This window comes from Ostrea edulis, chromosome 9 (assembly GCF_947568905.1).
Source record: "Ostrea edulis chromosome 9, xbOstEdul1.1, whole genome shotgun sequence".
In the NCBI taxonomy this organism is placed as follows: Eukaryota; Metazoa; Mollusca; class Bivalvia; order Ostreida; family Ostreidae; genus Ostrea; species Ostrea edulis.
Genome location: NC_079172.1, coordinates 21,484,713 through 21,503,989, shown reverse-complemented (window position 1 = coordinate 21,503,989; position 19,277 = coordinate 21,484,713). Strand labels below are relative to the sequence as shown.

General features: G+C 35.9%; 1 protein-coding gene across 1 annotated transcript; it reads left to right on the top strand.

The window, feature by feature from the left end:
• The first annotated feature begins 9,881 nt into the window (after positions 1–9,881).
• On the top strand, positions 9,882–15,750 carry LOC125659180 (dopamine receptor 1-like). Its single transcript, XM_048890770.2, has 2 exons — positions 9,882–10,162; positions 10,659–15,750. The coding sequence occupies exon 2, from the start codon at positions 12,888–12,890 to the stop codon at positions 14,067–14,069; it is 1,182 nt and encodes a 393-aa protein (XP_048746727.1). The 5' UTR covers positions 9,882–10,162; positions 10,659–12,887; the 3' UTR covers positions 14,070–15,750.
• Positions 15,751–19,277: the final 3,527 nt, after the last annotated feature.

Sequence of the window (19,277 nt, the reverse complement as noted above, 5' to 3'; positions counted from 1 at the left end):
ATCTGCATATACATTCATTCCTGCTACATTCATAACAATTCTGATAACTTCTATAGACAGCCAACAGGATCAAACTGATATCACTGTAACTGAGTATTTGTAACTACAAAATCGCCATTCGTTCAATGTAAATGTGTACAAACGAAAACACGTTGAATGTAAATGGAGAAATGCAAACATTGAAACGGACACACAGGGCGAGTTATATGGAAAGTCATAGGGCTCAAAAGTCTATCACTGTAACTGTGTATTTGTAACTATGCAATGCATCGTTCGTTCAATGTAAATGTAGAAATGTTAAATATAAAGGTAGAAATGTTAAATGTAAATGTAGAAAGGCTAAATGTAAATGTAGAAATGTTAAATGTAACTTGACAATTCCAATACTTATTATAATTAATGCCATTTTCATTCAAATATGACGGCAACTTTTTTCTTCATTTGTTCCCCATCTATCAATATCTGATAGTAACGTGTACTTGTTTTAATGAAAAGTTGTCCAATTTAATGCAGAAAATGTGATTGCGTTGAACATACTAAATATTTAAACCGTGACGGAATCCGAGACGAAATAACGGTTCTGATATTCAGTATTGACGTGTGACACTTTGGTGATGTGTAAACAATGATTACAAACTAGGAGGATTCAATTTCAAAAATAGAACAAATAATGGATTTACGTTCCTTTACCGCAAAACAAGTTTTGCATTTATAATTATACTCACAGAACACATTACTTTAAAAAGACATGTATATACAATAACAACTTCAGCGTTTCGAATATGCATTTCTATTTAAACATCCAACGGATAATGCCTTGTGTAACAACATTTACAGCCATTTCGAGCTACTGGATTGACATTGCACTAATAATCAGTACTACGATTGTCAAGTTACGTCTAACATTTCTACATTGATAACATTTTGACCCCTTTGCCTTTCCATATAAATCGACCTGTGTGTCCATAAACTTGTGGCATTTTCAATATTTTCTCATTCACCTAAATTATTGAAAATCATATTCCCTAATAAACAATTGAAAATATTGAATCTGAGTTTTAATCATAGTGTTTTGTGAAGAACATATGCTAAGCTAAGATACTTAAATTTTCAAACCCTTAAGATCTTAAGAAAAAATTAATTTGCTTCAAAAATGTATTCCATTGTCACCTACATTTGGTGATTATATGTTCATATGGTGATTTATGAGATTAATAACTGTTAAGGTGAGGACCTTGTAAGTTGAAAGAACTTGTGTTCAAAACCGTTTGTATAATATGCATTTATGAAAGATGAAGATAACAAACAGTGATCAATCTCAAATATAATAGAATATGTTCAAATCAATTAATCAATCATTAATAAATCTTCCCTATTTTCACCTTTTCATTAAACCATCGAACATGCATCTCTGTTGGTGGGCACTCTGTATTCGAGGGTACTTGTCACTCGGTATGTTTTTCTATGAATATAAACAATAACAATACAATACTAGCTGACACATCGCCCAGTATAAAAAGGTATCACTTTGTGGAGGGACGTGCAAGTGTAGGCTCTAACGGAATGGTTGGTTCCCTCGCAATTTGATATTTAAAAGACGCTGGGGTTCCTCATTGACAACATCTTCGTTGCCTTTGGTGATCAGTTTTTCCAACAGTCTGTTGGAATTCCCATGGGCACGAATTATGTTCCTTTATCAGATGACCTGTTTTATAGTCTTAAGAGGCAGAATGTATTCGAAAGCTTCTACATGAAAAGAAAAAAATATCTTGCAATGGTTTTCAACTCTACATTTAGATTATATCGACGACGTTTTATCTATCTTAAAACAAAAATCGTTTTCATTCGTATATCGATTTGATATATCCTAGAAGACACCACAGAACCTTCCACATCTGCTTCATACTTAGATATTCTATTGAACATAGACGGCAAACTACAAAATGTGACAACTCAACTTTATGACAAACGGGACGACTTCAGCTTCTCCATCGGGTGTGATCGGTCAACAGAGTGTGGTGCTTAAAGACGATATTTCTTGGATGACTGGTCGCAAGACAGGAATATTTCTGTGTTCCATATTCATTGAAGAGCAATGTCAAATTTATGTCAAAAAGCCTCTTTGATTTATCGTGAGGAATGATCATGTAAAGTGTTGAAAAGTCGGTTATTGATTTGGGAAATAAATTGTTCTTTAAGTCTGGTGAAAATTCTTTGTGTTTCAGTGGCACTAATTGCTGTACTATCTTGCAGCAAATATATTAAAATGCTTGAAAAGGGCATCAAAATGTCATATTTAATGCTACAATTTCAACAACCACACCATGAACCTAAGATTTCTTACAAAATATGGATGCAATTGCAAAAATGGCTACTTGCATGTAGATGTACTATTCTGCTGTTATAACAAGAGCATGACAATCTATATTTTATCCCACTGACACACGGATAGTGTGTTGATGTTATCTCGTGTATGAAAGGTGAAGATAACGAACAGTGATCAATCTCATAACTCCTATAAGCAATTATACAAAATAGATAGTTGGATAAACACGGACCCCTGGACACATCAGAAGTGGGATCAGGTGTCTAGGAGGAGTAAGCATCCCCAGTCGACCGATCACACCCGTCGTGAGCCCTATATTTACTTGATGACTGATGACAGTATTTGCTTTGACATTCTAGATAATGAAATGGGGAATTACCGGTAATTGATTCTACAACTTCTACTCGTTAGTTCTATGCGTCCATAACTCTTTTTAGATTTAACAAATTGAAACTAGACCTGGCCTAATGAGATTAATGTCCATCGCGGTGCTCATCCATATTGGGAAATATTTTGTTATATTGTGTACCTGAAGACTACAAAGAATTTGTTTACTTGGTAGTTGTTTGACGTTCCATTTTTTCATCAAATAGAAACTTTACCAGTTCAGATGAAGTGACACAAACTTTGACCATTGCATGACGCTTACGTCCGTAGCAGTGAGGGTTCGTTATCGTGCCAATAAGACCCAGAAGCGTGCTTCTACACACCCAAAGCGTTACGTTTCATTCCATGCAAACCTATCACCTTTGTAATTGTTCACCGTTCCATGCAAAACGTTCACCGTTCTGTGTCATTGTTCGCCGTTCCATGCAGGCCGTTCAAATGGTTGCATGCAAAAATTGTTCCGTACATGATCAAGCCACGCCCAAAGAAACGTGCAGACCGTTAAAATCACGCCCTTGGAAACTTACAGACCGGGCAAAAAGTGCACATCCATTCGGTATCGGATCTGGAAATTCGAGCATTTTTTCTTAATTCTCTAAGATGGACTTTCAATATTGAAAATCTTCAAATAATCGAAACAAAATAAGATTGATTTTAAAACTACCAGGCAGAGCAAAATCTGATACATTCGTAGCTCGAAGTCATTAGATACATGATACATCTCTTCCCTCAGTAGTTCTTAATGCAAGGTGAAGATAACGAACAGTGATCAATCTCATAACTCCTATAAGCAATACAAAACAGAGAGTTGGGCAAAAACGGACCCCTGTACACACTAGAGGTGGAATCAGGTGCCTAGGAGGAGTGAGCATCCCCTGTTGACCGGTCACACCCGCCGTGAGCCCTATATCTTGATCAGGTAAACGGAGTTATCCGCAGTCAAAATCAGTGTGCCAATATTTCTTTTGCAGACCGAAATTCCTATGACGTAGATTTTATAGCTGGTCATGGTGTAAAAAGGAGAAAATGCAAATCTGACCTCTTTTGTTCACTATCTTTTCTAAACTTCCAAATAACTGATAGATGAATGAAAAGACAAGATATATAGTGAACCCAAACGTGTCTGTGGAGAAGGGTATTGGCAGAATGTACAGAAACTTGGCCAAGTGTAAATTAAATTCACTGAGAGAATGGTTCTGCGGACAGGTGACTTAACATGGCCACAGCAACAAACAAACTCATTTGAAGCTGTGAATTGTCGGGTTGCATGAGGCTGCGATGAATATTTTACGGTATGTTTGGAAACAAGTACAGTGGGGAGATATGTTAGGATATCTTTATATTAGCATTTAGAAATATCAGATTCACGGGAAGGGCAGGATTATAAAATGGTTGTCCGAGTCACGCATATCTTAAACACTATATGGCTGTTCAAAACCAGAAGTGCTACAGATTAAATAAATCTAGTCCAAATGAAATGGTGAAGATAACGAATAGTGATCAAACTCATAACTCCTATAAGGAATATAAAATTATGAATTGGATAAATATAGATCTCTGAATGTATCAGGGGTGGGATCAGATAGATCCCTGAATGTATCAGGGGTGGGATCAGATAGATCCCTGAATGTATCAGGGGTGGGATCAGATGCCTAAGAGGTATAAGTATCTCCTGTCGACCAGTCACACCCGCCGTGAACCCTATATCAAATGCTATGTAGATGAGAATTAGGTGCAATGCAACACTACTTAGATGAAATACTTAGGCTGTCGGCCTGTAGGTACACAAATGAATTATTAACACGAGCGTGTCAGAGAGGATACTTACAAGAAGACGGTGAACGAAACTCATCAGCAGCAATCATCGAAGCACAACGTGTAGCTTTGTTTTCATTTTCATTTGTGATACGACTTGCTGTCTGTAAATCAGGTTACCTTTTAAATTAAATTAGTCGTGATTTCGCATTCAAATTAATTTATATCACAATAGATGACCAATAATTTCTTTTTTGTATGCCGTCATAACTGCAACCATTTAGGAACACCTCCTCCGGAATAATTTGAAACCAGTCTTACATCATGAAAATTTGACCTTGTTTTCAATAGTTATTCGAGAAATCATGGACTAAGTCTAAACCAGTCTATCTTAACAAAAGTTTGTCTTCTAAAATACCACTACAGCACTCTCGGTGAATCTGAGGTCAGGGTATTATTTCACACACTACATACGTACATGTGTAAAGGTCTTTGTTTAATTGACGTTCAGATTATTTAGCATTCGTGAAATTACAGGGTTTTTTTAATTACAGTATTTAAAAACTATTAGCAATACGTCACACATTATCGCTTGTAAATGTTTAAATGTACAGGATCGCCGAGCAATTCGACTACATATAACACGGTACCCATTCTGCAATAGTCGACCTGAGTGCCGTGTACATTACAATTCGGTAAACTAAAAGGTCAATGACAAGATGAAATAAAATCTGCTACAACACTAAATGATATAATTAATAACTCAATTTAAATCTCTAATTCTAAAATAAAAAGTATAAAAAGAACTAAATATCTGAGACAGTGTGAGCTGGATATCTTAATTTCATAAATGTGTGGTGATCCATCGTAGTCAAGAATCACTGCGAGACAGACAGCGCCAAATGTCATTTTGTTTGCAAGCGACAAATTGTACTGATATCAATATATGTGTAATTTTAACTTTCAATAATAGAAAGAAATAATAGGGTAAAACTTTGGGTTGTTATTAATTACAGTGAGAAGAGTTGAACATGCATTTAGTTTTGGTTAACTGATCCTAATCTTTAATTCTGTAATTCCTTGGGGATCTTAAAGCATCTAACAGGATATGAGTCGAGACATAGAAAACGTGCACATATTGTGAAAGGCTAAAATTAGTATGCAATTCTTTTAGATAACATGATATATATTTGATACTCTTTGGGTCGAGTGCTGTCCGGCATGTTTCGTGCCTGTTCCTGGGCCGTTTTTGACAGCGGATTGATCGAGATAACAACATGTAGTATATGGATCACTGTGGGTGTGACCGTTCAACAGAGGGTGCTTATACTCCTAGGTAACTGATCCCACCTTTGGTCTTTGCCTTACTTTAGGTTTTCTATTAGATCACCTGAGCTGAAAGCTCAAGTTATCTATTCTGATCACCCGTTGTCCGTCGTCCGTATGTCTGTAAACTTTTCACATTTCCATATCTCTCTTCATAACCACTGGACCAATTTCAATGAAACATGGTACACACCATTCATGGGTAAAGGGGATTCAGATTTGTTCAAATGAAATGCCCTGTCCCCCTCAAATGGAAGATAATCAAGAAAATGCAAAAATAGGATGGGGTCATTTAAAAATCTTCTCAAGAACCTTTAGGCCAGAAAAGTTGAAATTTGCATGAAAGTTTCCCGACATAGTGTAGATTCAAGTTTGTTCAAATCATGGTCCCTGGGGTAGAGTGGGTCCACAATAGGGGATCAACGTTTTACATACGAGTATATAGGGAAATATTTTAAACCCTCTTCTCAAGAATTAAGCCCTGGGTCAGAAAAGTTCAAATTTATGTGAAAGCTTCCAGACATAGTGCAGATTCAAGTTTGTTCAAATCATACCTCGGGGTAGGGTGGGGCCACTATAGGGGATCAAAGTGTTATATGCTGATACATGTATGTAGGTATAATCCTTGGAAATATCGCTTGAACTATTTCAGCTAGAGCTTTCATATTATGTATTTACGGAAAGACCTTTCATATGATGCAATTGTGTGTGGACTTGTGATCTTAACCTGAAAGTTTGACCTACCTTTAATGAAAATCCGACCTACACAATGTGTCCTGAACTATTTAAGGTAGATCTTTCATATCGCGTATATATATTTCTTATGGCAAAACCTTTCATTTCCTATCATGATCTTTGACCTTGTGACCTTGGAGTTTGGCCTACTTTTAAGGAAATAAAACTGTTAAATATATTTGGAACCATTTTAAGTGTGGCTTTCATATTTTGTATATAGATTCTTTATTATTACCTTATTATTTTTGTGGACCTTGACCTTAGAGTAGAACCTACTTTTTTAATTCTGACCTATTCAATATCTCCTGAACTTTTTAAGTTAAAGCTTTTATATTTTGTATAATTATATATTCTTTATGACAAGACCTTGATATACTTCGGTGGTTGATCTTGTGACCTTGACCTAGAAGTTTTACCTAATTTTGCTAAAATTTTAACCGATTTTTTAATATCTCCTGAACTATTTAAGAAAAAGCTTTCATATTCTGTATATAATTTTTTTATGGCAAAGTCTTCAAATCATACCATGATTAATGACCTTATCCAGAACAGCAAGGTCATGTTAGTCATATTGGTGTTGAGGCATCTCTGTGTTATTTGAATTCATTTTCAGATATGTTGTGATCCTTTGGGGCTGGGTTGGGACCGCAACATGGGGTCAAAAATTTTCAAGGGAATAAAGATTGATAAAAACTCTTAAAAAGCACAACAGCTGAACAATGACAACGCCAATGTGACTCAGGTGAGCGATGTGGCTCAATGACCTCTTGATGTCTATAATTGTGAGATTGGTCACTGTTATCCTCACTTTTGATATTGCCTGAATGTACATAACTCATACAACTAAAAAGTCATTGTACGATGTGTATTTATCACATTTCATGATTAAGAAGATAATGATAATTTTTTGGTGATGTGTTCATGTCAATTCACGATTAGTACCTCTGTGATACTTCGTATATGCTGTCTTAGAGACAAAATTCCACGTACACTTTGGCAAGTAATATTCTACTTCAACAACAATCCAGCATTGACAAATCCTGTACATGTATACGCTGTTTTATTGTAATCACAATCAATGACTAGAGATCCAGTATAAATTATATTGTAATTACAATCAATGACTGAAGATCCAGTGTATGTTGGTCTGTTGTGATGACAATGAAGGACTGAAGATCCAGTATATATTCTATTGTAATTATGACCCACCCCTGGTGTCCCAGGATGTGTTGATGTTCATTAATTATTGATATTATGTAAGGATATATCCCAGTGAACTGAAAATAAAATACACCGCAGTCCTTCATCACGTGTGTTCCATGCTTGGATGGATTACTAAACATTTACGTTAATGACAAACTAAGAACTCGACGTTGTGATCAGCTTCCCAATCGTCAACTTCCTATTAGATACTCATGTAGCGGTTAACTTCCTATGGTATTCACTAGTGTTCCTTCCGATTGATTAGATAAGCAAGGGCATGTGTATCACTTTTTAAACCGAGACAGTATACTTACATAAAGTTGATAGAACAGGGCTTTCCGATCTTTTTTGAATGTAAACACTTCACAAATCATATTGAGACGTCACCAGCTGTAGGTGAAGTAACACAATTCTATTTCTAGACCTATGCCTAGCGCTCATGGCCGTAGCAGTGAGGGTTCTTTATCGTGCCAACGCCTGCCGCGACACGGGACCTCCGTTTCTTAAGTCGTATCCGAAAGACCTGTTATTCTCACTTTTAAATGCTGATCGTTTGTTGAAGGAGCAATCACTACTTGTAAACGTCTTAGGTTAGACGCGGCCTGGCACGAGCGGGACTCAAACTCACGACCTCCCGGTCGTTATCATGATCTTATTTGCAAAATTAATACATCCTGTCATTAGGTTGAATGCTGTTTGATATTTTTGATACCAATCCATAGACCGTTCTAAGTATACTTATTATGACTACGGACTACTCCGTTTACCTGATCAAGGTAGAGGTGTTTGTCCTGTTTACGATAGTGTATCCTATATAGGATCACATTTTGTTACCTGAACCTCAATTACACAGCATTTTATTGTAGCTACAATATCCAGGAACAGAGACCTAATATATGTGTTTTATATCTGATATTATATGTGTGGAGCATATTGCTTGTTTAATATATACCATACACCACAATTGTAGCTATATCAACCCCCTTTGTGTATAACACTTCCGGTCCGAACTACTTAGAGATCATCCCCGCTTCAATATCCCTCTAGTTTGTTTCCCGATTGTTAATAAGTTACATGAATTAGAAACCCCGTGTGCCTATGTACTAGTATTGCGATATGAAACATTTAAATGAGGGAGTGACGTTGATGAATGTATACATTGAATTCCAATGTCCCATTGAAAAGCATATGTACATCGCACTCATCTAAGAGTGGTACCATCTTAATTAATAGGTCTATTAAAATACTTTCCATAATTAGACACGGTCGCGTAGGTGGTTTGCATTCAGCTACAACTAATTAAAAAAAAAACTCTACAAGGTTTCTGAATGAATATCTCCCGTTCACACCTCGGTAGATAAAAGATCCGGGACAATATCAATATCATCTGTTTTCTGTTTTGATGCAGATTTGAGAGTGCATGAAGTTAGGTAAACTGGTTTGTACATTATGTGTTAATATATTTAGGTCTGGTTGTTGGTGACAAAGAGTGTCATTTTCATTGTTAACACTTGTGCCGTCTAGAGTTCAAGATTATCTAAATATGAAAGAGACATTAGAATAAAACCACGGCGTATAGTGTGAGAATCACGTGGTGAGAGAACTGGGAGAGGATGCACGAGATCTTACTGCTTATAGATTTGTTTCCGTGAGGTGTAGGGATAACCTCCCTTACACTTTACAGAAGATTTTAAAAAAAAGTAACTGATTTTTTTTTTCTTGTTTGAATGTAAATTTAAAAAAACCCAAAGCATACAAAAGTAACCGTAAGATAGGATCGTCGCTGTGAATGATCAATAAATGATATTCATTGTTGACGTCATAAGCGTCATCCTGTACGTAGGGTAGGACACGGCGTTTGTACACCGTCTCTTTTCATCGTCATTATACTCAATACAGAAGCGGTTCCAAATTTTTTTTTCAATGAGTTGGGTGGATTGTGGCCCATTATTGTACCTTAAAGTCCCCCTCCCCTTGGGGGTACAGGGGTGCTGACCTAAAAAATGGTACAAAATGAACGTTTTTGTTTAAAGTATTTTCAAGCAAAAGGAAGGTGGTCTAGCAAAAAACCCTCCCCCGACCTACACCGCCATTACAGACACACAGTCAACAAAACGTTGAAGGTGTTTCTCACACGGAAGTATATTCTAACTGTTGTGCACTGTTAAATTCAGTCGACATGGCGATGGACCTTGGGGTATGAACTATCATTGCCATCTTAGTTTCACTTTGTTAGAGAGAAGAAATGCTTTGTGTCCGTGTCAAAATCTAAAATGGGCGAAAGATATAGTCAATGATGTTAAAACTATTCTATTAACAGCATCAGCCGCGCCTAGGATATATCATAATCTCCCACGAGAAAATGTCGGACAACGAAGACGTATTACGGGGATAATCCCTAGCATCATATTGCACAGGAAATGAAAAAAAGTAAGAAATATACGCGAATGATATATCATTTGCGGCAATTAACCGACTAGCATGAAATATTTTCTATAGGTTCCTGAAGACAAACTCAGATCAACAGCAGCGTGATGGATAACATAAACCGTCCCAGCCAGAGATTCGAGAAAACCCCGTCTCTTAACATCCTTAATTAATTCAACGTTGTGTATGTGTGCTTTAATAGTTCTTACACATTTATATTTCCTATAAACTTAGGTCAACATTTCTGGGATTTTAGATTTATTTTTATCAACTAGGTTGTGTTGACAAAATAAAATTCAATTTGGAGATCCATTATTCACATTTATTCGTCTTTATGTACAAATATATTTTAAGTGCATTAGCAATTTTTCAATTATTTGTAACTTATTTCATACAACAGTACTTTAATCACACCCTTCAATTTTTATCACATTACATTCGGTTAAAAAAAAAGACCCACACTGTTTTGATGTAGCTTATATTTGATTTTGTTTTGTAGTCATCCGCAAATTGAGACATCGCTGTAAAAGAAATCAATTTGCTGCGACCTGCCTCGTTTAAAGTCATTGTGGTCATCCAAACTTGGAGATATTGATCCCGATCTAAAATGCTAAACTTGCAAAGACTCTGAAAATTACAGAACTTTTGATTGTGAGCATTAAAAGCATAATAAAAGAATCCGATCTAAATTCCATTGGTAACACCGCATTAGGACTTAACGTGAAGAGCCTCGAATCATTAAGAGTCTGCAGAAAATGACGACTGGTAAGGACCAGTGCTTTTAGTTCTGTTGTTAAGGAAGCTGTTGTGTTTGTGAGATTCTAGCATAATACAATGTAATTGCGCTTTCTATTGCATAAATACTTTCGGAAAGCCAGACACACAAACAATAATGAATGCAATCACAGAGTAAAAAAAAAAAAACCCTTACTCATTTCTACATGTAGATCAGTACAGCTGTGATTGCTCATCGATCATTTGGCCTTATTTAAAGGAAAACAGAATCAATAGTAGTTTGAAACGGAAGATCTTATCTAAATGATGTTTAATTTTAACAAAAACTCGGACACTTTACCGCTGATGACAGTCTGTTGTCAGGTGTTGTGTAAGATAAAAGTCCCGTTCTAAGTAAATACATACACTGGCCATAGTAAATACACAGACAGAATCGAAGAGGACTTCTATTCATCACACATATAATAGCCATTTCATTCCTTAATTGAAAATTGTGTACTTGGATGGTAAAACCCCCTCGCATTACAAAACAGAATTGGCAGAGTTGCACACACTCAATGCAAAAATCTTCAATTGATATACTCGATTTCACCAATAAAATTAATGTCGGGATTTTATAAATAAGTTTACTCTATTTTTGATAGTACTTAAATTATAAGGAAATATGAAGCAAATTAATAATCAAGCAATAGGAAAAACCCCCATCAAAACTAAATCCACATCTGGCACAAAAGGGATACATTTCACGAAGAGAAGGAAATGTCATCAAGGAGAAATGAATCAACTCAAACAAAACCGCTATCGGTCATATACACATACAAGTCCTTCCTTTCCCGATGTTGATTTTAAGATTAAAAGATTAATTGAGATTGAATAAATATAATTAGAATTAAAGTCAATTCTTTGCACCTATGGAATAAGGCTAATCTATCCACGAAACGTTGAGATTTGGTTTAATTGTGTACACTTCTATGCGCCATCTGCCCCTTTAACGATCTGCACGTTAGTGATGCATCACAGCGGAGTTATTTCTTCCTCCAATATACGAGAAGGCCCTGTGATTGCTCGCGATTCAATTCGACATCAGAATCTATAAAGAAAAGCGGGAAGGACGGACTTCGGCACAATGACTTCTGCTGCTATTTGTCTGTCTGGAAAACGCATGCGCACGAAGACCTAGAGGGTGTATGTAAACAGCACAAGTTCAAATAATAATTTGTTGTGTTTGAGAAAACAGGTAAACGCTTAAGAAAACTTTACAATTCTATGGAATGACAAAGAATCACGTTAGATTGTTGATGATACGGATTAAATTCTCATTATTTTACAACGCAGGGAGAGGGCTATCATTTTATTATCGTTCCTACAAGCCTTCAACTAGTGTTACTTTGAAGAAATTATATGATTTATAAGTGTATATATGTTTACGAAATTTAAAAAAATGAGAACGTTTTCATTCACTGTGATTTAAATGTGCTGTTTTATTTTTAACTGGGATCATACGATGTGTGATGACCGTGTGCGGAAGAAGTGAAATTTTACACAGGTGTTTCATTAACTTTAAAATACACAACACCAGTGGGAAGGAATACTTCATCTGATTTGGACATAAAAAATATGAGACTGTTTTCTTGTTCTATAAATACTTGACAACTCCAAAAAGCAGGAAAGTTTGTGAATATTAACCTGGCGCATGTAAGTAAAAGACTATTTACCGTATATACAGAGTTATTTGTTCCAAACTTCTCGCTAAAGGAGGAATCGAGATCGATCTTTAAGTCGCTAAATGTTTGCCAAACTAACACTTGAAGGAGCAGGGGAACAAAAGCTTACCGGCGTATTCTACCGGTTACAAACAGTATAGACCAAAACGCCCGGAACAGTGGAGGGAATGGGCAGAATTCTTCAATGTTTGCTCAAGAATTTAATCAAGTGAGTGCGGGATTGCCAATGCCAAACCAAGAGACTCTGTGCTGCGATTCTTTGATTGAATATGGTAACAAATTTTACTTCGTTTAATTTGAATTCAACAGCGGTAACTTTGTCGTACGGAGTGTTTAACAATGTTACCAGTATAAATACCACCACGGAGACAGTGCACGACCACGAGGCCCCTGAGGCCTACACGCTCGCCGAGAGCATCATCATCGGAACAATACTGTCTCTGTTCATATTTGTTGCAGTTTTTGGAAATGTATTGGTGTGCGTCGCTGTTTTCAAAGATAGACGACTCCGACATCGGACGTATGCTTTCATAGTATCACTAGCTATCGCGGATCTCCTTGTCGCCTTACTAGTTATGACATTTGCTGTTGTTAACGACATCTTGAACAAATGGTTGTTCGGACCGGTTTTTTGCAACATTTGGATTTCTTCAGATATTAACTGTTCCACAGCGTCTATTTTGAATTTATGTGCTATTAGTTTGGATAGATACATTCATATCAAAGATCCATACAAATATAAGACTTTTATGACGAAGAAAATGATGGTCATCATGATATCAGTCGTCTGGATCTTGTCCCTGACCTTGTCTTTCTTACCAATTCATTTGCAATGGCATCGCAATGCAGAAGACCGCTACAAGCCTCTTCCAGAAAACGTTTGCATGATGGATCTCAATCCTGTATATTCGGTGGTCTCCTCCACAATAAGCTTTTACATACCTTGCATTATAATGATTATTATTTATGTTCAACTCTATTGTGCCGCGCGAAGTCATGTCAAAGAGATACGCAAGACAAGTTTTCATATGCCAAACGGTGGAAAGGCAAGCTCCGGGTCAAAGGACCACAAAGCAGCCGTGACTCTCGGGATAATCATGGGCGTCTTTCTTCTGTGCTGGATGCCTTTCTTTGTTATGAACTTGGTGGAAGCATTCTGTAAGTGTGTTCCTGTAGTGATGTTTAAAATTTTAACTTGGCTGGGATATGTGAATTCGTGCTTAAACCCAATCATTTACAGCATCTTTAACAAGGAATTCAGGAATGCTTTCCGAAAGATCCTCTTTCCTGATTCATGCAAATGTGTACGGCCTCACCGCAATGGCTACCCGCAAAATAGTAGGTCAAGTAAATCATTAATTCCAAAATCGGAGTATATCATGCATTCGATAGAAAATGGGAACAGGAGAGACTGTAAAGAACCTTTGTGTACAGAAGCCACGCCTCTTTAACTACACGTGATTGAAATGACTGGTGAGATCGAAGATGTGCTCGATATTCTTACTCGTTAACAATGGTATTTACGGTAACGTAAATGTAGAGCAAAGCTGTGATTATTTTCGTCTTCTACGTTTTGTATGAGGAAGACGGCATATATATTTATCAAAGTCAATATTTGTGATCAGTAGTTTGTCAGAACCAAACAGGCAGAACCGTATTTTCATTCCTACTGTTTAAGTTTAGATTTCTTTATGTTGGCCCTTAAGAATGTTCCGACTCTTAAAAATCAATAAATCACTTTTGTCCACAAAAATTAAAAGCAACCTGAATTACGTTTTGATACGCTAGTTAAATTTTGTATAAAGATGATACCAATCATTTGGGTTTTAAATTGTAAAGATCTACAAATTAGTCGCCGCCAAGAGGTGCATCTCCGCAGAATTACTCTCTTCTCTCTCTCTCTTTCTCGCCTGCAACACACTCCAAGAAATTTCAAAGCCATGCACAGTGCCAATACTCAACACCAATAACTCTCAAAAAGGTTATTACAATGCCAATTCCTCCATTACATTCATCAAATGCAGATATAATCAAACTCGGTGACAGTGTTACCGAAAAAGCTCTTCTTTTAAAAAAAAATTCCCCTAGCCTAGCAGTGTTGGGGGGATCCTTTTATATTTTTTGAGATGAAGTGATATGGTTTCTTGAGACCTTAATGGATGCCTTATAAATTTTGTGAACGTGCCATCGAAGGTGTGAGATATTTTTTAAAATACGCAATCAATTTAACGAAACCCCATCAGTTTTCTAGATTTTATTTCTGTTAGGATTTTGAAATGTGATATTTGGAAATATTTCTTCTAAAGTATTCATTGAGCAGTGGAAAACACCCTGACCTTAGCTTTGGGATTGTCAGATAAGCTGATGTTCCGCGAATAATGTAATTCTCCGATTGAAATCCATTCAAAAGCTTTCCTATTTAGACACATGCATGTTTCTGGGTTACTTACGGAAAATTTTAACCCTGTGAAATATTGCAAGCGTCCACATCTATTGTAAATGGTAAATCATCCTTTGAAATGAACCATAAATGTTCTGAAATGGATATCGATTTAAAATAGAGTGGAGCAAAATTTCTCTCGTTAGTAAAGACAAAATATTGTCAAATACCAGAATTGGGAATTGTTTGGAAGGTTGAGAGCGCGATCAATTTCCAATAAATAACGTTTTGTAAGACTGTTGGAAAGGGGTTGAAGTATACATTAGTAACGGTTTCAGATTTATTGACCTGAATTTAGGCACAAACCCCATTAACGAACCTTCAGCTCTAATAATTCCGCTCTTTGCTAGTTATGAAAATAATTTATCCAAATGTTTTTGTCCGAGATTGCCAAATACACAAACACATCTCCAGGAGTCTTTTCCTATTTTTATACATAAAAATGTGTCACTGATCTGTGTTGCAAGTAAGTTGGTAGATTAGCTTATTACATTTACTAAAAAGAGATATTTCCTTATATTAACTAGCTACTTGCACCTATATCAGTCAACAGAAATCCATGGAAATATTTTCACAGTGACAATCGGGTTTTTTCTTGTTTCTGTTTATTATTGTTTTTCTTTTGATTATTATATTTATTGAATACATATCTGCTTAACATTTTCATTGCAATAAAATGTCAATGGATGAAATGGTCTCTTATTTCTTTCCTCCTTTTATTTATTTATTTTCTTCTGCATAGCTTTCCGCCATTCTTCGATTCTTGTGTAATGTGTCAAGTATGCGAACGGAACAAAATGTCTATTATTTCACAATCCCGTGTCAAATTGAATTTTAAGTCGGAATGTTTGAAAGCTCCGACTGAAAATGGGCTTTCCGATACGCTCTGTTGGGTATATGGATTCAGTAAAGAATAGCTAAAAAGCTTTCATTCAACTAACAAAAAATGAATTATGGTTTGACATATATCGCATTTCAATATCCCTATGCAAATAATATCGAAGGAAGTTTTCAATCACGCTATAACCTAACCCAAAATAGATTCCAATATTATCGTTTAAAATTCAGCCGACAAGATAAGATATGGGTGTTTTTTGCAGTCCTCAGCTTATTTAAAAGAAATTTATAACTTCTGGAACGGAAATAACAGTTACGAACACACTCTCGTTTCTGGCCAAAACATTATATTTGATATTTACTACTCGTCATATAAGTACATACGGGTATTCATATGTAACTAGAATTTCTGTGTTTAAATGATTTTATGAATATGCGTGATATCAAAGAATATTCAAATATCAATCTTGAAACAGATATCAATTTTTGAATGGAAAATAAAGACATCTTTTTGTCAAAAGACTTGTTTGTACAGAGGCGGGGGGGGGGGGGGGGGGGGGGGGGAGGGGGTCGGGGGGGTCTCATTATGTAAAGCTGTGAAATGTTCAAATTTTACGTTGAAACCGCTACACATTTTCAGTTCGGGTTTCTGCATATCATCTAAATAAAATGCTAAAAATAGCTCAATTATCAGAATTCAATGCCTTTAAAACGTCGTTTTAAGTACCTCGATTTTTTTCCTAACAATTAAATCATTTCAATGAATTGAATTACGTTTAGAGTCGAAAAATAGATTTCCGATTGAAGTATAATAGTTGACAAATATGAGTCAGCGATTATATGGTTTTCCTCGTAATGTGACGTGACAAATAGACATAAAAATAATATTTCAGGCAATTTTAATCATTTCTGTAGAATACGGAAATGTGAAAAATGAAACCAATAACTTCAGATAGTTTCTAAATTAACAAACCGTAACCTCCTAGCAACGAAAAGTAAATTACTGGCGAGTAAAATAAATTGGCACCCGTGTAAATTGATATCTTATCGTTCGTTTATTCTTTTATGAATAGGTTTAACCAGAGGAATGCAAGCAGTGCATCCATTTATAAAGCTTTATCAGGCTTTCACGTCTGTGGTAATTTGATGTGATTTATTTTATAAATAGATTTCAAAACATTTAGTAAGTGGGAACGACTTTTGCAGAAGAGTGTTGAACTTTCATATATCTGTTTTATCAAGTGATATACTGATGGGCCAAAGTTAATCTAGAAAGTCTATTAATTTTTCTCTTAAGTTAGAGTGATAATGAAACGTAGTTATGATAGCAAGCTTTTGTAAAACTGCGTACATTGTAAATGTAGACAAAAAATCATCGAACACAACGAGAAGTATTCAAAGGCCATTTATAGCCAAGTTAAACAAATACTTAAGGGAAATTTTAAAATTCAATATCGTACTTATAACTATGCAATTTTTGATCTTGTATGTCTGTATCATTTGAATTTTTATCAAATACTGGCGTAAATCAAAGAACATTTGTTATGGATTTGTTCCTCTAGATGCACAACATGTCTCTCGGTTGTCATTCTCTGTCATCATGCATCAATTATCCTCAATGAATTACACTCTAATGACCTTCTAAAATGATAATGAAAGAAGCTACTGTAATTGAAAAAAAAATGTAATCTCTATTCTTGTCACCTATTGTACAGATGAAACTTCACATTTCGATATCTGAAATACAAATTGATTTGAAGTGTCTGATAATTTCTTCCAAATTGATATGACTTTTCAAGGTATCTATTGGAACGCCATTGCGTTTTTAGATCTCGCAGCCCAACATGCAAATCCAAGTTAACAACAAACTAAACTTATATGTTCGATCGCAAATGGATTGTTTGTTCCCAAGAAAGACGGTATTGAATTTTAAACCGAAGTCCAAATGTTTACCAAAGATTAACAGAGAGTCTCATATATGACATACGTCTATTGGTAAAGTACAATTTAGCTTATACTAAACAGACACCGTGATATTTGTACGTATTAATTTCCAAAATATACACAGATATATGTAGGTGTCAATAACGTCCTTATAAGTCGCCGGAACTGAATTATGCGCAAGAAATTATACAATCCAGGAACACGCCCTATATAAAATAAACAGCGCTCCCTTTGGAAAGCAAATTTGTTTTCCTATTCGTCATGATATCCATTTATCGTCTTTGTGTCGTCGTTATAACGTAAAGGAAAATTCATGAAAAATAAGACCGTGTGTAAATATGTGTTAAACTCCTAATCCCTCTATGTGGAGCAGTAAGCGGCGCACTCTTGTTTTACGCCAACTTGGTCAATTTACCAACCACCTGTTCATTTTTCGTTCCCATAGGCAAAGGTGAACCTTCGACCAAGCAGTCTCATACATACCTGTTTAGTGTGAAATCAAGGAGAAACTTACATACGCTATGCTTAATGAAGTATGGCTTATCGTGGTATGATCTGGTCTTCATTTACATGATTTATACAATTTACTTTAATTCATAAAGGTATTTCCAGGACATATCTTCCCCTCAGCAGTATGATCAATTTGTCCCTAAAAAGACGTATTCTAATATCAGATAATGATAACCCGCAAAGCATGTGTAAATTGTTGAATTTCCGGAAAATTACAGTGAAACCGATCTTAAAATGTTGTAAATTTCATATTCCCCCAGTTGTTTTATCAATAGGATGTATGTAGATATAACATGAAATAGAAAACAGATCTGCATAGACCTAAAGGTCCATAGGTCAGTAACCAAGCACATCCAGGAGTCTCACTGAAACAAACAATGGCTCATCGGTAGACATGCCGGTCTGCTATTAGACTACTAACTTAATATAAACTGCATATCGCGGGATTCTTGTGCACAATTTTTGCAAACTGCATTGTTTATATTGCTGTTGGACATAATTAACGATTCCCACCACAGTCTTTATATCTCTACAGAACACGAATTTTAACTCGTAGCATCATAATTCAGTTCATCTTCCTGTACATTGAGTAAGATAAGACGTTAAACCTCTATTGTTTCAGTTCATGGATCCACGTGGTCCATCAAATGATCTTTTATTCTTATGTATGCAAAATATCAACCCTATACTATTGTGATCCTGTTTAGGGCCCGAGATCATCGTTTGAACAAACTTGAATTCATACGCCATGAAGGTGATTGCATATCAAATTGATAAATCATATAGACATGATGTTGAATAAGTTGTGATTGTATATTGTTTAACGTGTCGCTCGAGCTTTTCTTACTCGATCATATGGAGACGTCACTATTGCCGGTGAAGGGCTGCAAAATTTAGGCCTATGCTCGGCGCTTGCGGCCTTTGAGCA